Consider the following 16,741-nt stretch of genomic DNA (forward strand, 5'->3'; position numbering starts at 1 on the left):
GATCACGAAGGCGTGCGGAGACGAGTGAGAAAAGCAAAGGGAAGTTCGATGCAGGCCAAGGGAGAAGAGACATGATTGGAGGAGAGGCGATGTAGGGGGTGTTTGGGGCTAGTTTGGGGGAAAAAGGGAAGGGCCATGGCACGGCGGGGGCCGTCTTTGGAGGGAAAAAGAGGCTCGTAGTGAAGCTGAAGAAGGGCGTCTATGACCAATGTGCGAGGGAAATAAAGGGGCTGGCTGGATCAAGTTGCACAACACGCGAAGGGACAACGCGTTGTTGGATGTCTGGGAAGGGAAGATTGTTTGTCATGGCAGACTTACCGGAAACGGCAATGCAGAAAATAATCTGGCTGGTTGGTCGGGCAGCCCAGCTTAAGGGAGCGACCGCCCACTTTGAAATTTCCCATCCTTTTAATCTCAGCTTCTCCTCTCCTTCGGCCGATAGATTTCGCAACAACCTCACCTCATCTTCCTCCAACACTTTCTCGTCCCACCAGCTATCGTCCTATCAAACACATCGCCAGTGTGAACGATAGGAACATCGACAGCTTCGTAGACATTCGTTGCCATCTGAAAAGAGACAACACATCCTATTCAGAGTTGAGACTGTGTTGCCCCCTGCGACTCTCTTCCGTTGCTGTCTGCTGCTGCTCCGTCACCAGCGACGTCGAAATTTTCTCATAATTTCGTTGCACTCATTTTGTTTATTCTTCCTTCCTTCCTTCTTTCCCTCACTTCCCTTCCTTCTCCATCGCACTTTCATCAACATCACCATCTGTCATCTATCATCTATCATCATCACCCATCAACCTTACCTCTCAATCAACCGCTGTTACTCTGCTACCAATCAATCATCACGACTTGATCAAAGACTCCCTTGCGATACGGAGTTCTGTCTTCTTCTCCCTGCTGCTCTAACATCCATCTTGTAACTGCTAAGTAACGATCACAAACTCGATCTGAACTGGTTTTTGGTTGCTGGGAACCTCTAGCAACAACATAACGAACAACTGCAACACATCTTTTTTCTCACTCCAAACACCTCTCATCACAACCATACACCTCCCTTCATCTCCATTCATCCTCACCTACCTTACTCTGAGTACTTCTTTACCATAATCCTCATTCTCATCATCATCGCCTTTACCATATTTTCATGAGTATTCTATCTACCTTCTTCTTCTTCTCTTGAACATCATCGACATCAGGATTGTCTTTTTACCTCTTTTTCCTTTGTCGGCTTCGCAACTTCGTCATAATCACCATCAGGAAAAACAACAACACATTACCAAACCGACACCACGATGTCGTCGAGTATGAGAACGCCCTCGTACCGAGGCAATTCTCGACATGAAGCTCCAGCTGGCTCTACTCCCGGTCCGATTAGGAGAAGACCTCAAAATGGCCTAATGAAGCATCTCGTTTCAAGTCCCTACACTACTACTCAAGTCGTTCGCGACAATGGTAATAACGTAAGTAGCCTGTTTCCTTTCTCTTCTCTTCCCATTTTTTCCCTCGTTCGCTCTGCGGGCTTCGCGTGGGTTTCTCGCTTCGCCTTGTGCCCACACTGCACACACACATCCACCACGGCAGAGCAAGTTTCTTTGTCCGCTCGGTTTTTCCGGGCTGCCTTGCGTTGTGTTGTGCTGTGCCGTGTGTTGTGTTGTGTTGCGTGCGTTGCCCAGCCCCTTTCTGCTGGGCCACCCAAAACACTGGAAGTCCCCGCTACGCGCTGCTCCGCCCTGTCCCTGCAGCAAATTAGCACCGACCGTTCTCCCCTCCCTTTTGGGACTAAAAACACACCGCTTTACGCGTTTATGCTTTTTTCCCCATCTTCCCATGCCCCACTATCTCTGCTCTTGATCATCGGTCGCGTCTATAGAACGTTTTATGTTGTGATATTATCCTATTCTGGTAATTCGTGCTAACGTAACGTGCTCCTCATCAGCGTTGGCTCCCCACATTACGTGGCCTTCTCCATGTGACCACAGGCACCGTTGGCACTCTTGCTACCGTCGGTGGTGTCGTTGGCCGTGTCGGAGGCGCTGCCACAAGATCGTTCTTCTCCTATGTCTCCAAGTCTACTAGAAACTACATGGGATGGGATACTGCTCCCGCCCAACCGATCAGAACTTCCTTGACAGATGGAAGTCTTCATGAAGAACAAGACCGAAGATACCGTGAGAGAGCTGCTGCCTATTATCAGAACCAAGATAGAGAAGCCGAAGAGGCTCGAAGAGAAGCTGATCGTGCTGCCGAGGTTAGAGCACTCGGTAATTCACTACAGCAAGTTTCTCCTCAGGCCCCTCAAGTTTCCGCCACATGGACAGAAGAGCTTAGGAGGACCGGTCCTGCCCACACAGTTGATCGCCAGACTGAGGATATAGTACTTGAGAAAACCTCGAAGACTCAAAAGGCTACCTCGAAGCCTGCTCGAGAACGCGGTTACCCATACCGTCAACATAAACGAAATGACAGTGGATTCAAAGCTGAATTCCAGGAAAACTTCAAATCCGACCCAAGCAAGGACGCCGAAAAGCTGGCCTTCCTTCTTTCCTACACTGGCTGGAAGCCATCATTTTTCCGTAATCAAGCCTCTGTCTTTCAACGCCTGCCAAAACTTCCGGACGACTTTGACATTCTCAGCGACACCGACCACACCGAGAACATCGTTCGCCTTGCTGAGATTATTTCTGACCGTGGTTTCCTAAAGCGCCAGAATATCGTTTGTGAGGTCACATTTGAGCCCGTTTGGGGTCGCAAGCCTGTTGGTGACGCTGCTATCGCTGCTCTTCACAAGGTCTATATTCCAGAAGACCAATTTGAACCAGAACCCTCTTATCAACCTCGCGAGTTCTCAGAGGAAGAACGTGAAATCATGAAAAACAATGGCGACTTCTCCGCTGTTCGCAACGAATTCAAGAAACAAACAATTTACGACCTTATCTTCCACACCCCGTATGATCACCCACTTCCGGCAGCTGACATTGAGCTCCCAGATGAGGAATTCGAGGTCTCTAGAGACGACCCGAGATTCCGACAACTGTGGCAGCTTCTCCCATATGTCCGTCTACCTGGAAACCGACACTTGCTCCAAGCTAACGCCAAAACACGCCTCGCGTACAAGAAAATGGTCAGCCGTCGCGACAACTGGTTCTGGAAGCTTATCCAAGAAGTCAGAAAGCGTGACCGTTATTTAGCTAAGGTCTACGACCACTTTGACTTGAACCGAAAGCGTTCTGAGATGAACTGGGACGAGTTCCGAAGAGTCCACGTCGTCCGTAACAACAATCCACCAGCAAACAAACCCGAGAAAGCTCAGGAAGTTCCCCACCAAGTTCCCCATCAAGCTGTAGATAAGCACCGTAAGATGCGCAAAGCGAGTGTCAGTCCAGAAAGACCACCTGTTCAACAATACGACCCTGAAATTCACAAAAAGCATCGAATTCGACATAACCGGGCTCAGAATTCCCGGACTAGCTCGAAATGCTGGGTCAATAAGGAAATGGATCTTTCCGATGAGGATAATTTCCCCAGCAAGAGATCCGGTCGCTCAAGATACACCGCTCAAGATGCAGAATACCAGGCAAACCGACTTGCAAGAGCTGTTGCAGCTGAGCCAAAACCGAAACCGCAGCCCAAGAAAGTTACCTTCGCTCCCGGCCACACCCTCAGGGTGTTTGAACAAGAGGACTCAGATGCTTCCCGTAACGCATCCCCAGCTGACACACACGCTAGTAAGAAGATGAAAGCTACAGATGAAACCTCTATTCGAACCGCCCAAACTTCAGCTGGGCCTGGTCAACACAAACGCTCCGGTCTTAGCATGGCCCCAAGTACCTTCACGAAGCCCAAGACTGTCGGCAAAGGGTCATCGGATCCGATTCACGCTTCTTACCAAAAGTCGTTAGTTGACGTTCCTCGTGAGTGGCGACAGCGCGATGATACTGGTACATTTTCTGCTTGGGAAGAGGATTCTGAAGAAGCAGGTGTCTTTTACGAGCTCGATATCATTGACGGAAGGCTTCCAAAGGGCCGAGGCTCATGGGAAACCGAATTGGAGCAAACTTGCGGTCCAAAACGCGTCCGTATCATCAGATCTAACGGTACCTCTCAAGACTTCGCAGTTTGGAGCCAGGATGGTATCCTCCGCGATCTCGACTGGGTTCCCGCCGGTCAACAATCCGAAGAAGAAAAGGAACGTGCACGCCTTGAGGAGGAAGTTGCAGAGTTTAAACGCATGTACCCAAATCTCCCAACTCCGGAAGTCGAGGCTCTCCCAGACCTCAAAACCGCTTTCCAAAACGGTTACACGTCGCCGAAGAACGAAGCAGAACGCATTCGCATGTATCGCATCATGGCTGCGACGAAGGACAAGGTTAAGGGCCCAAAGTTCCGAGCTGCCACAGATGAAGAAGCTGCGAAGTGGGGTCCAGATAGCACTTTTGAAGAGACGGCCCGGATGCACCAACGTGCACGGGAGATGGATGAGAGGGAGGCGGCCCTCAAGAAAGAGGAGGAGAGACTCGCCCAGTTGAGGGCTGAGTTGACTAAGGCTCAGGAGCTCCCGAATATCCTTAAGAAGCGACGACGATCGAGCGACCACTCGCCAGCCAAATCTCCAATTAAGGCTACGGAGATTACTGGCGAGTTCCCGAGATTCAATCCTTTCGGGGCAGTTCCTGCCCAAGCCGGTGGGTCGCCCACCAAGTCTTCTCGCTCCCTACTTTCACCCCCTCTTTCGAATGAAGACGACACCAGCGGGAAGGAGGAGAACACACCTGGCTCCAAGGCCAAGGCCCGTCTTACGGGCTTGTTCGACCCTGTCCAGACCCAGAAGAGTAAGCTCTCCCCATCCAAATTTGCGTTGATTCGCTGTACTAATCATTCACCAGGTTCTGGGTTTACCGTCGTCGAGGACGCGAAGGAGCAGGGCTGCGGGGACCATGTCGCCGGTACGAACGAGGTCTTCCGACCTATCGTTAATGGCGCTACGTTGCCGAGACTCGGATCGGCCGGCGACATCCCCAAGGCCCAATCCCTCCTCCCCCCGGCCCCCATCACTGCTGCCCCGGCCACCCCTTCTGCCATTACGCCTGCGGAGGCTGGCATGTTCGCCTCCGTCCGGCCATCTCTTAAGAATGAGATGAGCCTGGACGAGGGGTCGAGCATGGAGCTCGACAACACTCCGCAGTCGGCCAAGAAGATCAGGAGCCCGAAGGAGTTCGGGTTTGTGACCAGTGCGGCAACCACCCTGGCCGAAACCTTCAAGCCGGTGGTTCCGGCTTCATTCGACTTTGGGGGGGCAATGCCACCGAAGATGAGCTTCGGTGGCGACAATAAGTCGTTCGCCTTGGGGGGTCCAACAAGCAACCCCTTCGCTGGGAACAGCACGTTCCAATTTGGAACTGCTGCGGCCGCCCCATCCATCTTTGGGGTTTCGACGACGGCTGAAAAGCCATCCGAAGTGTTCACCTTCGGTGGCAACACCAAACCGGCAGCCAAGAAGGCACCGGAGGTGTTCAACTTCGGTGGTCCCAGCACCACCCCAGCCGCTGCCCCGCCCATCAACTTCGGGGTACCCAAGCCGGCCGAGAAGACGGACGTCTTCAACTTTGGAGCTCCAACCACCGCCCCATCCGCCCCCGTCATTTTCGGAGCCACGAGCAGTGCTCCCACGACCAATGCTTTGTTCGGAGCCACTTCGGGAGCAACTGCAGCTCCATCGTTCACGGCGCCGGCTTCCTTCAACTTTGGCGAAGCTACCGCGGCCCCAGCTTTCGGCGGTAACAATGGTGCAACTTCGAGTGCATCATTCACCTTTGGCTCCACTGCGACCACCCAACCGATTCAATTCGGTGCGGAGTTGCCGAAGCAGACGTCTACGTCGTTCAACGACAACTTTACGTTCGGAGCCAAGACTGAAGCACCTCCTACCTTCGGTTTTAACGCATCAAATGCTACAGCTGCCCCCGCTTCCACAACTACCGCTGCTCCAATTTTCGGTACTTCTAATGCTGCCCCCACTCTTGCTCCAACCGGTTTCCAACCTGAGTCTGCAAACAACATGTTCGGTTTCCAGCCTCCAGCTGCTCCCCATGGGCGTAATATCAAGGCCCCTGTAAGCCGTAAACCAGGCAGTGTCCGCAGCCGACGTTAAAGGAATGATACCCCTTTTTTTTGAATGCCTGTTACTACGGGTGGTACAAGCATCACATGAGACTACTTACAGAACCCGACTGTTATCCGCTTTATTCTCTTTTCTGTTTCTCTACACTCGAGCGTTTCGAAATACTTTTACTCGGAACGATATTATGATTATGGTTTTCTCCTGAAGGAAAACGACCGAACATACGAAAACGATCACGGTTATCTGACCCTCCAGAACATCCACGACGCTACCTTGTCATTCCTCATTACTTGTCTAATCACCTCGACTTCTCCGATCCCCCACTGCTTCCGCCTGCCGAGGTTATCCCAACCCACTACTTTTATTAAAAACACTGCATAACGGGCGTTTATTGATTCGACATTCGGTTTCACGATTGAAGCTGCGGTTATCCCTCGTCCCACGCCTTGATCTTTTCCGAAAAAAACCCAGCACACATCAACTTGCAAGCTTTTCTTTTCCTGCTCGTTATTTTCTGGATTATGACCCCTTTTCCCTACCCCAAATATGTACTTTAACCAGGTTTAATAATCCCTTTCCCCATACTTATGGCGTTATGAAGGATGTCCTTCCCGCTGTTTTTTTGCTCTGGCCTTTCACTGTTTTGGCTTTTTGGACTTATCCCGTTTTGCTTCTCACTTTTTTTGGTTTTCTGTTCCTCTCGTTGGTCCACATTGCATTATCAAAAGAATTATGCTTTTCCGTCGTTGCATTTGCTTCTCCCTTGCTATAGCTTCTTGCTTATAAGATTGTAAAGACCACGAAGAGGTCGTATACCCCCACCCCGTTTTTGAAGCTTACTTTTGAATTTCCCTTCTTTGGATGCCGTTTGGATTCTCTATTCTTCTCACTGTGCATTATTACTCCCATTCTTCTTGTTTTTCAAATATTTTAAGTTGTCCCTGCTGTCCTTGTTTTATTATCTTTTTTTTCTTCTTGCAAGCGAAGGAAAAACTAGTTTTGGTTTCCGCCGTCTGGTGACCGGATCCCAGGATAGTTTTTCTTGCTCTTTTGCTCTTTTGGATGAATTTTGATGCATCCCCTTTTCCCCCTGGTGGACCAAAAAGAAGTTTGTATTTGGTATGGAGAAACGGGTGGTGCTTCTCTTGGCCACTTGATATATTATATAATTGAGATGACATTTTTTTTCTTTTGAATACTCTTGAAGCATAATTAATTCGGTTCACTTGTGAACGCTTGTGAATTCGTGAAATATATGTTGCTTTTCTCGTCCACTTTTTGATAGTATTGAGGCTTGTGGTTTCGTCGAAGACAGATTGTATAGATGTACATCCGAATAGTTTGTTTGTAGTTTAACGTTTATGCAATGTATGTTAACTTGAAGATTAAGCTGTTTAGTTCAATATCGTGTGTAGTAGCTATTATATATCTCAATACTTTTGACTTTCTGCCCAATATATATCATACAGTCCATTCATAGGTGGCTCTTATATCGTGAACCAAATCTTTGAAATTTAGAGCCTTTTCAAACTATCCTCGAGCGCAGCGCTCACTTCCTCCCATTCCACCACCTTCCCCTTCCCTTCTACTCTTCTTGCAATTGTATCAATTTCCTCTTTTCCAACCCTTATAAACCAGCCATCCTCCGTGACCAAGGACAAAACGCCGCCTTTTAGCCCTTCCAACCCTTTCTCGTCCGCCAACGTTTTCCTAATCCAAGCTTCATCCTTTCCAACCCTGTGTCCTAGACTTCTCAGGCTAATTTTACCGGTACCTTGGGTTTCAATGCTAGATATGCATTCCCTCAGTTTGTTTATATATGTCCGGTTTTTCTCCTCTTGTTCCCTCCTCTCTTCCTTTTCTTTCAGTTTTGCCTTTTCGATCTTGATCTCTGCTAATGCACGACGCTGTTTTTCTGCAAATATTGTTTCTTCGAGGTCATTTTCTAGTGCTTCTTCCCGTTCACGACGTTCGCGGGCTTGCGATTGAAGGAACTCGGAGTATGCTCTATAAAAAATTATGTGAGTTAGTCCTGCAAGATCTTTCTTCTTCTTAGAGAAAATCTCGAAAAGAAAAGAAGAAGAAAAAAGGCAAACCTTCGACGATCCCTCATTTCTAAATTCCTCGCCTTCTTTTTCCCGACTATACCTCTATTCCGAGGTTGTCGAGGAACACCACCGGCATTCGCGGGTCCGGCTTCTACTTGTTCTTCTCCATCATCACCACCTGCGCCTCCGGCTTCAGCGAGGAGTCCGTCGACGTCTACATCTTCACCAAAGTCTTCAGCTCCTAGTGCTCCTTCATTAACATCTTCCGTTTCTCCTTCCCCTTCTTCTTCTTCTTCAATTATCTCTCGTGGTTCATTGTTTACAGGAGCTCTAATAGGCGGAGATGTGGGAAGTCCGGCTCCCGCGCGTAGCGAGTCTGCACGGTTTAGGAGGAAGAGGATCAGACCGCCTAGGAAGAGGAATGGGAGTAATATGAAGAAGTTTTTGATATAAGGGTGTTGAAGGAGGGAGGTAAAGGGCGTTTGTGGGGTTAGGGGGGGTGGGGAGGGCATGGTGGGTTCGGTGGATGCATTACATTTGGGTCTCTTTTTTTAAGTTAACCTTTGTATGGGAGATGGGATGGGATGTTGGATATTTGTGTGGACAACGCATGATTTTGATGGGTGTGGTGTTAAGTTGCTATATTAGGTACGGTCGGACCATGTAGGGGCCTTGAGCGACGAAAATAGGGTCTTTGATTGGTAAAAGGGCGGTATTTAATAAATTAGTATACTATTCGTCCCTAGCTTTAGAGGTATACATAAGTATACCCCAAAAGAATCTAACGCTACTGGCACCGGACGAAGTAGCCAATCAAGGGAAGGCTGGCAATCCAAAGTCTTTTACATGTCCAGAATTTTTAAACCAAGTATGACCAAAACCATCCCGTTTTTCCGTCCAAACAGAAGGCGCAGGAGCAAGAGCAGGAACAGGAACAGGGCGAGACCCAAACGAAGAGGATTGTACTACCCTATCCTTCTCCGCCTCGGTCTTTGCTACCACTCTTTTCTCCTCCCTCTCAACAAACTCTGCCCATCCAATCATTTCCAAAACCACCCCAAACTCTCGACAACTCACAACCCCATGTTCATCCTTTCCGATATCAACGGTGTGAATAACCCATTTACACTTATCCGGTGTTTCGTCGGTATCGCTGTTTAGGGTTGATATGTAGCTTTGTAGGGCACTTAATGCTGCTTGACAGAATTCGGGGAGTAAACCTATTGTGTCCCTTTCTAGTGGTGGGTTATCATCCGTATTGTTGTTATCATAGTCGTTAGAGGATTTTAGAAATGGTACGGAGGGGATGTCGAAGGCGAAGCAGTTTCCTTGGTCCCAGTCGCCGTCTGGGAAAGTGTTTTTAAAGATCACATATTTGTAGGGGAGGTAGACTTGATTTCTGGGCTCGGAGGAGGTTGGGGTAAGGATTGGGGGTACCATTGTTTGTTTCTTTTGTGGAAGTTCGACTTTGAGGCTTTGTTGTATGTCGAGGAGTTTATAGAAGTGGACAGGTGTATGATATTTGAGGGGTCAAAAAGGATTTTCGTAGGAGAAAGACAGATAGTTATAAGACTCTTCTTAAACTAGGAAAACGTGCGGAAGACTGGAGAGGGTTTATACCGTACCATTTTTGGGTACAAGCTAAGTACTATATACCAAATATAGTATGTATACAAATTTAGATCTATCGTCATAAAAAAATAAAAAAATGAATATTCACTCAAGTGTCCCATCTAATTCGTGGCCTGAAAATCTTTCAACTCCATATTTTTTATCCATATATCTCGCACAGTCGTAAGAAATCCTCTGCTCGATCTCACAAAGCTGGAATATTACAGTAAATTTCTTTTCTGGCCCGCTTGTTTCTTCACCATTTTTATATGTAAATGGTGGTACTTGCGCATGTGGTATAGATATGAATTTGACACGCCATTGATGTCTCGGTAGAAGAGTTTTGAGACAACTATGGCTGTTGAGTATATGAAGCATCCAGAATATAGCGATCCAAAGGGGGGGCGTTAGAAATCGCGCGTGATATTTTACGTCGAAACGTCTGAAGTATAAGAGGTCGCCCGTGGAATTATCGGTTAGTTTGTGACCGTATGGGATTTGAAAGATTGGAGATTTGGGATGATTTGAACAGGTGACGATGAATTTTTGAGAGGTTGAGGATTTTGAGAAGGAAGCGACTTTGAAGAGATGGGGTTTGAAGTGTATATCGCAGACCATGGTGGGATATTTGATGCCTCTCACATCGTTTGGAATATTTATTATATTATAATTGTATTGTACTATAGAATGTTATCCGGCCTCGACATGATTGAAATCATGATTATAGTGTAATTAATAGTCTATGTTAATATGTCAGATATCTAGATACTAATGAATAGCTCCAAGTTTTGATAAAAGCACGTGGCCTATAGGTTTTATAGACCTAAGGTCCGCAAGCAGCGAAATGAATACTTTGTTAAGTTTTCCCTAAGTTTCTTGATGTTTAAGTTGAGCAGATTTAAGTGTCCTTATATATAATTAGGAATGTGTTCATATGGCATATTTTTACAGTCTTTTCGAACTACCTAAAGACAAAGGTATATCTGCTCATGTTTTTATATACCCAAATTACATTTGTTTTTTGATACTTATTTCGGGTCAAGATCTTTCAGGGACTCTACGCAGATCCAGGCCAGGCTCGATTCGCGGATTCGACACGCCAAGCGCTTTTATAATATAAGCTTACAAGTAATCGGGTTATATCATATGCCAATATTAATTATGAGACAGAAAATTAATACCGGATTTTGGAAGTAGGCAGCAAATAAAACCACGAGTTTTCCCATGCAATATCATGTGCCAACCTATTGTGCCAATTGTGTGATGATTCGGCTCGATTCGATCAAGAGAAATCCGGGGCTGGGCCTGTGCAAACACTCGAGTACTCATAAGTTCCCTGAAGATCTATTCAAATCCTTTCTCTTTGTAAGATATAAAGTCTAATACCTGAAACTATCTATCTTTGTCGTAAGGTATATAAAGAAACCAAAAAAAACTTTAGTTTATATATCGATCTATTGACTATCAGATATACTCTCTTCAAATGGCTCCCACCCGGTACCCTCCCAGCGCCATACAATTGTATACAAATACGTTACCGTCGAAAAAGACCCCGAAACAACGCAAAACTCCGAAAATGTGCCAACATTCGCGGCCTTCGACTCCCTCAAAGATCTCATCCCCGTGAAAACTAGAAGGACACTGCTCGAAAGAATGACAACCAACGATCTAAAAGCAGCCAAACGGGTTATTAAAGTAATTAACGAAGAAGAGAAATTACTTTCTAAAAGAAACTGGGTATAAATATTTTCGATATTATTTGGTTAATATCCTTATATAATTATTGCTGATCATGCACCAAGATATATTATAATTAAGCGGCTAGCTATTATGTTCTTAAGCCTTTAATGTCTGGGTTACTTACATATATCGATGTTACTTTCTCTCCTAGATTTAAAACTGTTGTTATATCTAAAGCGTAGTTTATCGGGTTACGTTAGCGTTGGCGTAGACGATCAGCGAAAAAGCAAATGTTACGATCCATGTTTCAGAATACTCTCAATTCATCTATAAAATTCAGGTTAAAACCAGACCAACCCCCGTGACCCCCGAAAAATAACAATTACGATCAATATAATTAACGTCAAAAGCCGGTACCAATACAACGATCTCCAAAAACCTTCATAATGTCCGAAGCAGGGCCAGCTCCGTACAAATACGTTGTTGCGAACTTTGAAGGGTTCGAGTATTGGAAGGCAAGGGAAATAAAATACTCCTCTATTGACTGCATCAACGACCCTACCCCCGAGAATTTCAAACAGACTTACCTCCATGAACTATATGACTACGACCTCGAGTTTGTGCGGGATACTATTGCGCTCGTCAACAAAAACGAGAAGCGACTTCAAGGCACTGGATATAGCTATTATTTTTCGGGGTTAAGCCAATTGCCTCCCGAATCTAAGACGAGGCATACGTATAGTCGTACTATATTCAAGCTTTATTTGAAACTTGGAAGACCTCAGGTTCTACCTATAAGCAAACCTTCCGAGCATTTACATGAAGTATCGAAGGATGCTTGGGATACATTGACAGGGATGCACACCCCTGCTTCCACCATTTCATAGCTAGCTTTCACGATCAAATGATTTATCTTAGTCTCAATGCTTTCAATTAAGATGAGAATGTAACCCTGAATACCGAGTATTTAAAAGTTCTCCTGGACATATCTTCAGTATCACTATCGATTTTAACATGTTCAGTTTTTTCTTAAACACTTTCTGTTTTTGCAGATATCAACGCCGTGCGGCATGGCTACTATCTTTTGCAATATTCCAATGTATGTACCAGAGGGATTCTTGGCCCCCGACATATCTGAGCCAATTTTCCAAAGAAAACAACAGCTCGACGCCGAAAGTTATACGTGTAGTTAATATAATCCGCAATCTATATATTCCTCAGATGCCCATATTTTATTGCTAAGTTTAGAATTCCGAAGGGTCAGCCGAGTTTATCAGTAAGATAATATATGGTTGGTCACTGTTGCACAAATCTATTTCCTTTCCGAAAGAAAAAGGGTGATATGGCTGGTGGGTGACACCGTCGATATATCGATATCAATTGATCAAATCGATCAACTACCTCACTCCCGAGCTTGTTCCCATTTCAATCCAAAATAAAAATTTGACATATTTTAACCCTTATCTTATCAAGAAGGAGGTGAGTGTCATCGCTACTGCCCCATCGTTCTAAGGCTTTTAGATTGATTCAAATTTTCTGAAGCAAATAGAGCCCTCGCCATACTAGTATATGGTACTTATACTCCACTCCAATTGATCAGAACACTACCAGACTCTGCGTTTTCAGCTTCCACGAAACACTCCACAAAAATGCCAACCCTCAAAGTCCCATTCCCATTCAAAATGGGAGTCTTCACGAAAGACACGGCAGACAACTGGTCTAAATGCTCGGTCACCATCTTCGACTGCGTTGAAAACCCACTTGCTCACTTGCTTCCAGAGCGGAACGGCCAACCCCATAGCGGACACATTGAACTCTCTAATTTCTGCGCCGATGCCCTCAACCGGCTGAACAGTGTTATATCCTCCCTCAACGACAACGAAAATAGAACTTTACACGGACTTGGGTATACATGGATCATCAATTCTGTGCATATCGACTGGGAGTATCGTCCTGAAAGGCAGTTTACTGTGGTCTTCGAGTTGAATAATGCGCAGATGGCGTTTAATAAGGCGTTTGGGAGTTATACACTTAATAATGTTGATGCTTCGGGTGACTTGACACCCGATACGGATCGATGGTCTGAGGTTTCGGAGACACTCGCCTCTGATGATTCAGTTTCACTGGAAAATTAGGAAGTGTGTGTGTGTGTGTGTTAACTTCATGCTTTGAAAAAGATTCCCTGTGTTTCTCATATCTACCTATTAATTTCAGGCCCAGAGCTTCGTCTATATAGCTGAACGATTACATTTGTATTTATGTTTACAGTTACTTGCCAAACATTGTTATTAATATATTTCAGACAAATCAGCTAGGCCGATGTATCCTGGGATCTAACGGGGAAGGCTATTTTGTAAACCTCTAGAATAACACATATCTTGGCTACTCTTAGGACTCATGACTAGGTCGAAGGCAGTTACAGGATAATGTTATATGGTATTTTCTACCTACAGGCCCGAAATAATCATCTCCATAATGTTGCATCCCTAAACAGCAATCAAGACTTTAGACTTCCTGAAAAGCTATTTAACAATATGTATACGAGCACTATTGGGAACCATCATCGCCAGAATCCGACATGGTAGAAGCTGTAGGAGTTTCCATTCCAAAGATATTAATCGGTGCAAGACCGTTCCTGATTCTATACTCAGCTACCGTTTCAATTATTCCGCGTTTCAAGACTAGGCAAAAAGTATCCCCACGAGTCCTTCGGGACCAGCTGCTCAGATAGTATTTAAACCTCGTGTCACGGACTTCCGGACTACTATTAATCTCATCGGTTAACCGACCCATAATACTGAAGTCAGATGATCCGAAGAGAAAAAAGTCCGTGGTGATAAATGTTTCCTTTAATTTCCCTAACATCGAGTCATCGAGACAGTCGAAAATGATCGGCTGTTCCGGACTGCCCCAACTGAAGAATGTGATCACTAACTTAAACGGAGCGGGCACAGTTTCAGTCATACTGTTTTTGGCAAATACGCATCTTGCGTCTCGGTTGCAAACGAAAGTATCTTAAATGAATATAAGGCTCTCGGTGAATGTAAAGTGATGATAGGAGTGATGGATAGTGTTTCGGAACTGTAATAACGTTGCGTGCTACTAGTTGCTCTAACCTGGGTGCGGTAGCCGTTATAAATCAGGTATCTATTAATATATTGAGCTTATCCGAGCCTGTTTATCGAAATTCTGGTCCACGATAGAGCCTCTATAGCCCTAAGATCTTCAACAAACCCTCTAAAAATTACTAGCGGAATATTATAAGTAACTGATTGGTCTGGACCTAAATCTAGAATTAGTTTTCCCCGACCCAATCGACCGAATATCAAGCGTGGTCTATCTAACAGGAATGAATATTCCCTATCGCTCACTATATATCGAAAAAATAAAAGGCTATGTGGCTTGGGACGGAAATTCGCTTTTATTGAAATGCTATATAAATCTATCAGTATGGTATACATTTCGAACAGGCTTAAGCTTCTAGAAGCTTTCTAAAATCCTATATAGTATAGGTATGGGGGGCCGGTTTCTTTCACTGTCCCACTGGGACCTGCTATAGCACTGGAGCTTGATCGGGTGGGCCATTCTCAGGGGCAGGTCTGGATGGTAACGGGGTCTCACTCCGGCTGGGAGCAACTCCAGCAGTATCAGGGCTATCTCAATTGTCTGATTAGACAAGCTGAATCAATTGTCTGATTAGACATTTCAGCTTGTCCGTCGCTTCTCGGGTTATAAGCAGTAGTGAAGCACTGTTTTATTCCTGCGGATTTCATAAAACCCTGCCAAAGTTGTGAAAGGAACTTCGGAACTCTGTCTGAGATTATATTCTCTGGGAATCCCCATTCACAGAATACCCCCAAATGAAGTGCTTCTCCCGATCGGCTGGCAGTTTAAAGGGATAGTTTCTCTAAACAACTATGATCGTCATACAAGCTGTCCCGTAATACAGGAATATGTATAAACCACAAACAAACGGACTATAGAAACTTCCAAAAAATTGTCAACGTCTAAATATTGGCGAGATATTCAACCAAGTTAGGCCAGGGAGGAAACTAACTTGTCTTCAACGCCTCAAAGGCGATCTCGTCCCCGACCGATCATCCAAATCCGAATACTCATCAAAATACGCATTCCGCTGTCCAAGCTTCAGTGACAAGCAAAACTTATTACCAAGATCAGTAAGAACGCCCCAATTCTGCAAGAAATATTTCAATTCCGTTCCCACAAGTTCCGGACCATCATTAATATGCTCAATGACCCTGTTGATATATCTCACGTATGAAATATTGTAGTCGTTGAGTCCGAGAAGATTTGACCTTTGAGGATCCTTTGGTAATGGATCTTCGAGACAGTCGACGGTCTCGTATCCATCGGTTAGACCCGCTTGGGTGTCGACTACTACGAGTTTGTAGAGTCCTGGGAAGTCGGGTTCATCGAAGGAGGCAGGCATTTCTGGGTCTTAATTTTGGTCGTCGTAAGGTGTGGTGATTGGAGGATCTTTTAGGATTGGATTCAGTCAATGGGAATGGTTATGGGTGGTGAGTTTGCTTGACCTATTTTTTGGGCTTATTAGTACTATTCTAAATGAAGGATAGATCTTGCAATTGAAAGCATACAAAGGAAAGAAGGAATAAAGAAGAAGAGAAGAGAACAAATGGGGAGGGGTTATGATTTTGACCTACCGATTGATGAAATATTGTAGCACTTCCAAGATGGTGTCGATTTACAAGTTTATTTCAAGTATACAAGCCTGAGGCCCTAGATTATATACGGCTAACTACCTAACCTAGGTAATTACACATTAATATCGATGTCGATATATGAGCAATTTCTGGGTCTTCATCATATTGTATCAGACCCATCGATCTCTTCTAGAAACTTGTGAATTATGCGCTTAAAAATCAGTAAATGGGGGTTTATCAGGCTAGCTTTGATCCGAAGGAGATCTCAAGTTCATGGAATTCATTGAGATATTTACCTTTGTCGATCGTATTGGTGAGAAGGTCTGATCTGGGAAGAATCGATATATCAATCTTATGACGAACTGAGAATCAAGACAAAGACGTAGATAAGCTAGGCCAATCAAACAAGGAAAGAAATTAGATATTCAATTAGAGCTCGATGAGCTATTGTATTTCTCTGTCAATATATATATATATATCTCTTAGAAACCAAAGCTCTTGTGCCACGTTGTTTTTTAGAGTCCGGATACCTCTTACGTTGTGTTGGATTTTAAGCTGGCTTAGAGTTAGACAATGATATTTAGGCCGGTTAT

At 45.2% G+C, this 16,741-nt stretch overlaps 7 protein-coding genes across 7 annotated transcripts; 3 read left to right on the forward strand and 4 right to left on the reverse strand.

Annotated features, from left to right (window-relative positions):
• Positions 1–1,301: 1,301 nt before the first annotated feature.
• Positions 1,302–6,157, forward strand: AOL_s00097g388 (uncharacterized protein; the record flags this gene model as incomplete). The annotated part of the gene is made up of 3 exons (XM_011126221.1): positions 1,302–1,469; positions 1,946–4,838; positions 4,893–6,157. 3 exons carry the CDS (start codon positions 1,302–1,304, stop codon positions 6,155–6,157), a joined length of 4,326 nt encoding a protein of 1,441 aa, XP_011124523.1.
• Positions 6,158–7,641: 1,484 nt separating this feature from the next.
• Positions 7,642–8,687, reverse strand: AOL_s00097g389 (uncharacterized protein; the record flags this gene model as incomplete). Its single annotated transcript, XM_011126222.1, has 2 exons — positions 7,642–8,134; positions 8,224–8,687. 2 exons carry the CDS (start codon positions 8,685–8,687, stop codon positions 7,642–7,644), a joined length of 957 nt encoding a protein of 318 aa, XP_011124524.1.
• A 301-nt stretch (positions 8,688–8,988) lies between these two features.
• Positions 8,989–9,615, reverse strand: AOL_s00097g390 (uncharacterized protein; the record flags this gene model as incomplete). The annotated part of the gene is made up of 1 exon (XM_011126223.1): positions 8,989–9,615. One exon carries the CDS (start codon positions 9,613–9,615, stop codon positions 8,989–8,991), a length of 627 nt encoding a protein of 208 aa, XP_011124525.1.
• Positions 9,616–11,912: 2,297 nt separating this feature from the next.
• Positions 11,913–12,353, forward strand: AOL_s00097g391 (uncharacterized protein; the record flags this gene model as incomplete). The annotated part of the gene is made up of 1 exon (XM_011126224.1): positions 11,913–12,353. The coding sequence occupies one exon, from the start codon at positions 11,913–11,915 to the stop codon at positions 12,351–12,353; it is 441 nt and encodes a 146-aa protein (XP_011124526.1).
• Positions 12,354–13,115: 762 nt separating this feature from the next.
• Positions 13,116–13,601, forward strand: AOL_s00097g392 (uncharacterized protein; the record flags this gene model as incomplete). Its single annotated transcript, XM_011126225.1, has 1 exon — positions 13,116–13,601. One exon carries the CDS (start codon positions 13,116–13,118, stop codon positions 13,599–13,601), a length of 486 nt encoding a protein of 161 aa, XP_011124527.1.
• Positions 13,602–14,013: 412 nt separating this feature from the next.
• On the reverse strand, positions 14,014–14,430 carry AOL_s00097g393 (uncharacterized protein; the record flags this gene model as incomplete). The annotated part of the gene is made up of 1 exon (XM_011126226.1): positions 14,014–14,430. One exon carries the CDS (start codon positions 14,428–14,430, stop codon positions 14,014–14,016), a length of 417 nt encoding a protein of 138 aa, XP_011124528.1.
• A 1,099-nt stretch (positions 14,431–15,529) lies between these two features.
• On the reverse strand, positions 15,530–15,916 carry AOL_s00097g394 (uncharacterized protein; the record flags this gene model as incomplete). Its single annotated transcript, XM_011126227.1, has 1 exon — positions 15,530–15,916. The coding sequence occupies one exon, from the start codon at positions 15,914–15,916 to the stop codon at positions 15,530–15,532; it is 387 nt and encodes a 128-aa protein (XP_011124529.1).
• Positions 15,917–16,741: the final 825 nt, after the last annotated feature.

This window comes from Orbilia oligospora (genome assembly GCF_000225545.1).
Source record: "Orbilia oligospora ATCC 24927 unplaced genomic scaffold scaffold00097, whole genome shotgun sequence".
Lineage (NCBI taxonomy): Eukaryota > Fungi > Ascomycota > Orbiliomycetes > Orbiliales > Orbiliaceae > Orbilia > Orbilia oligospora.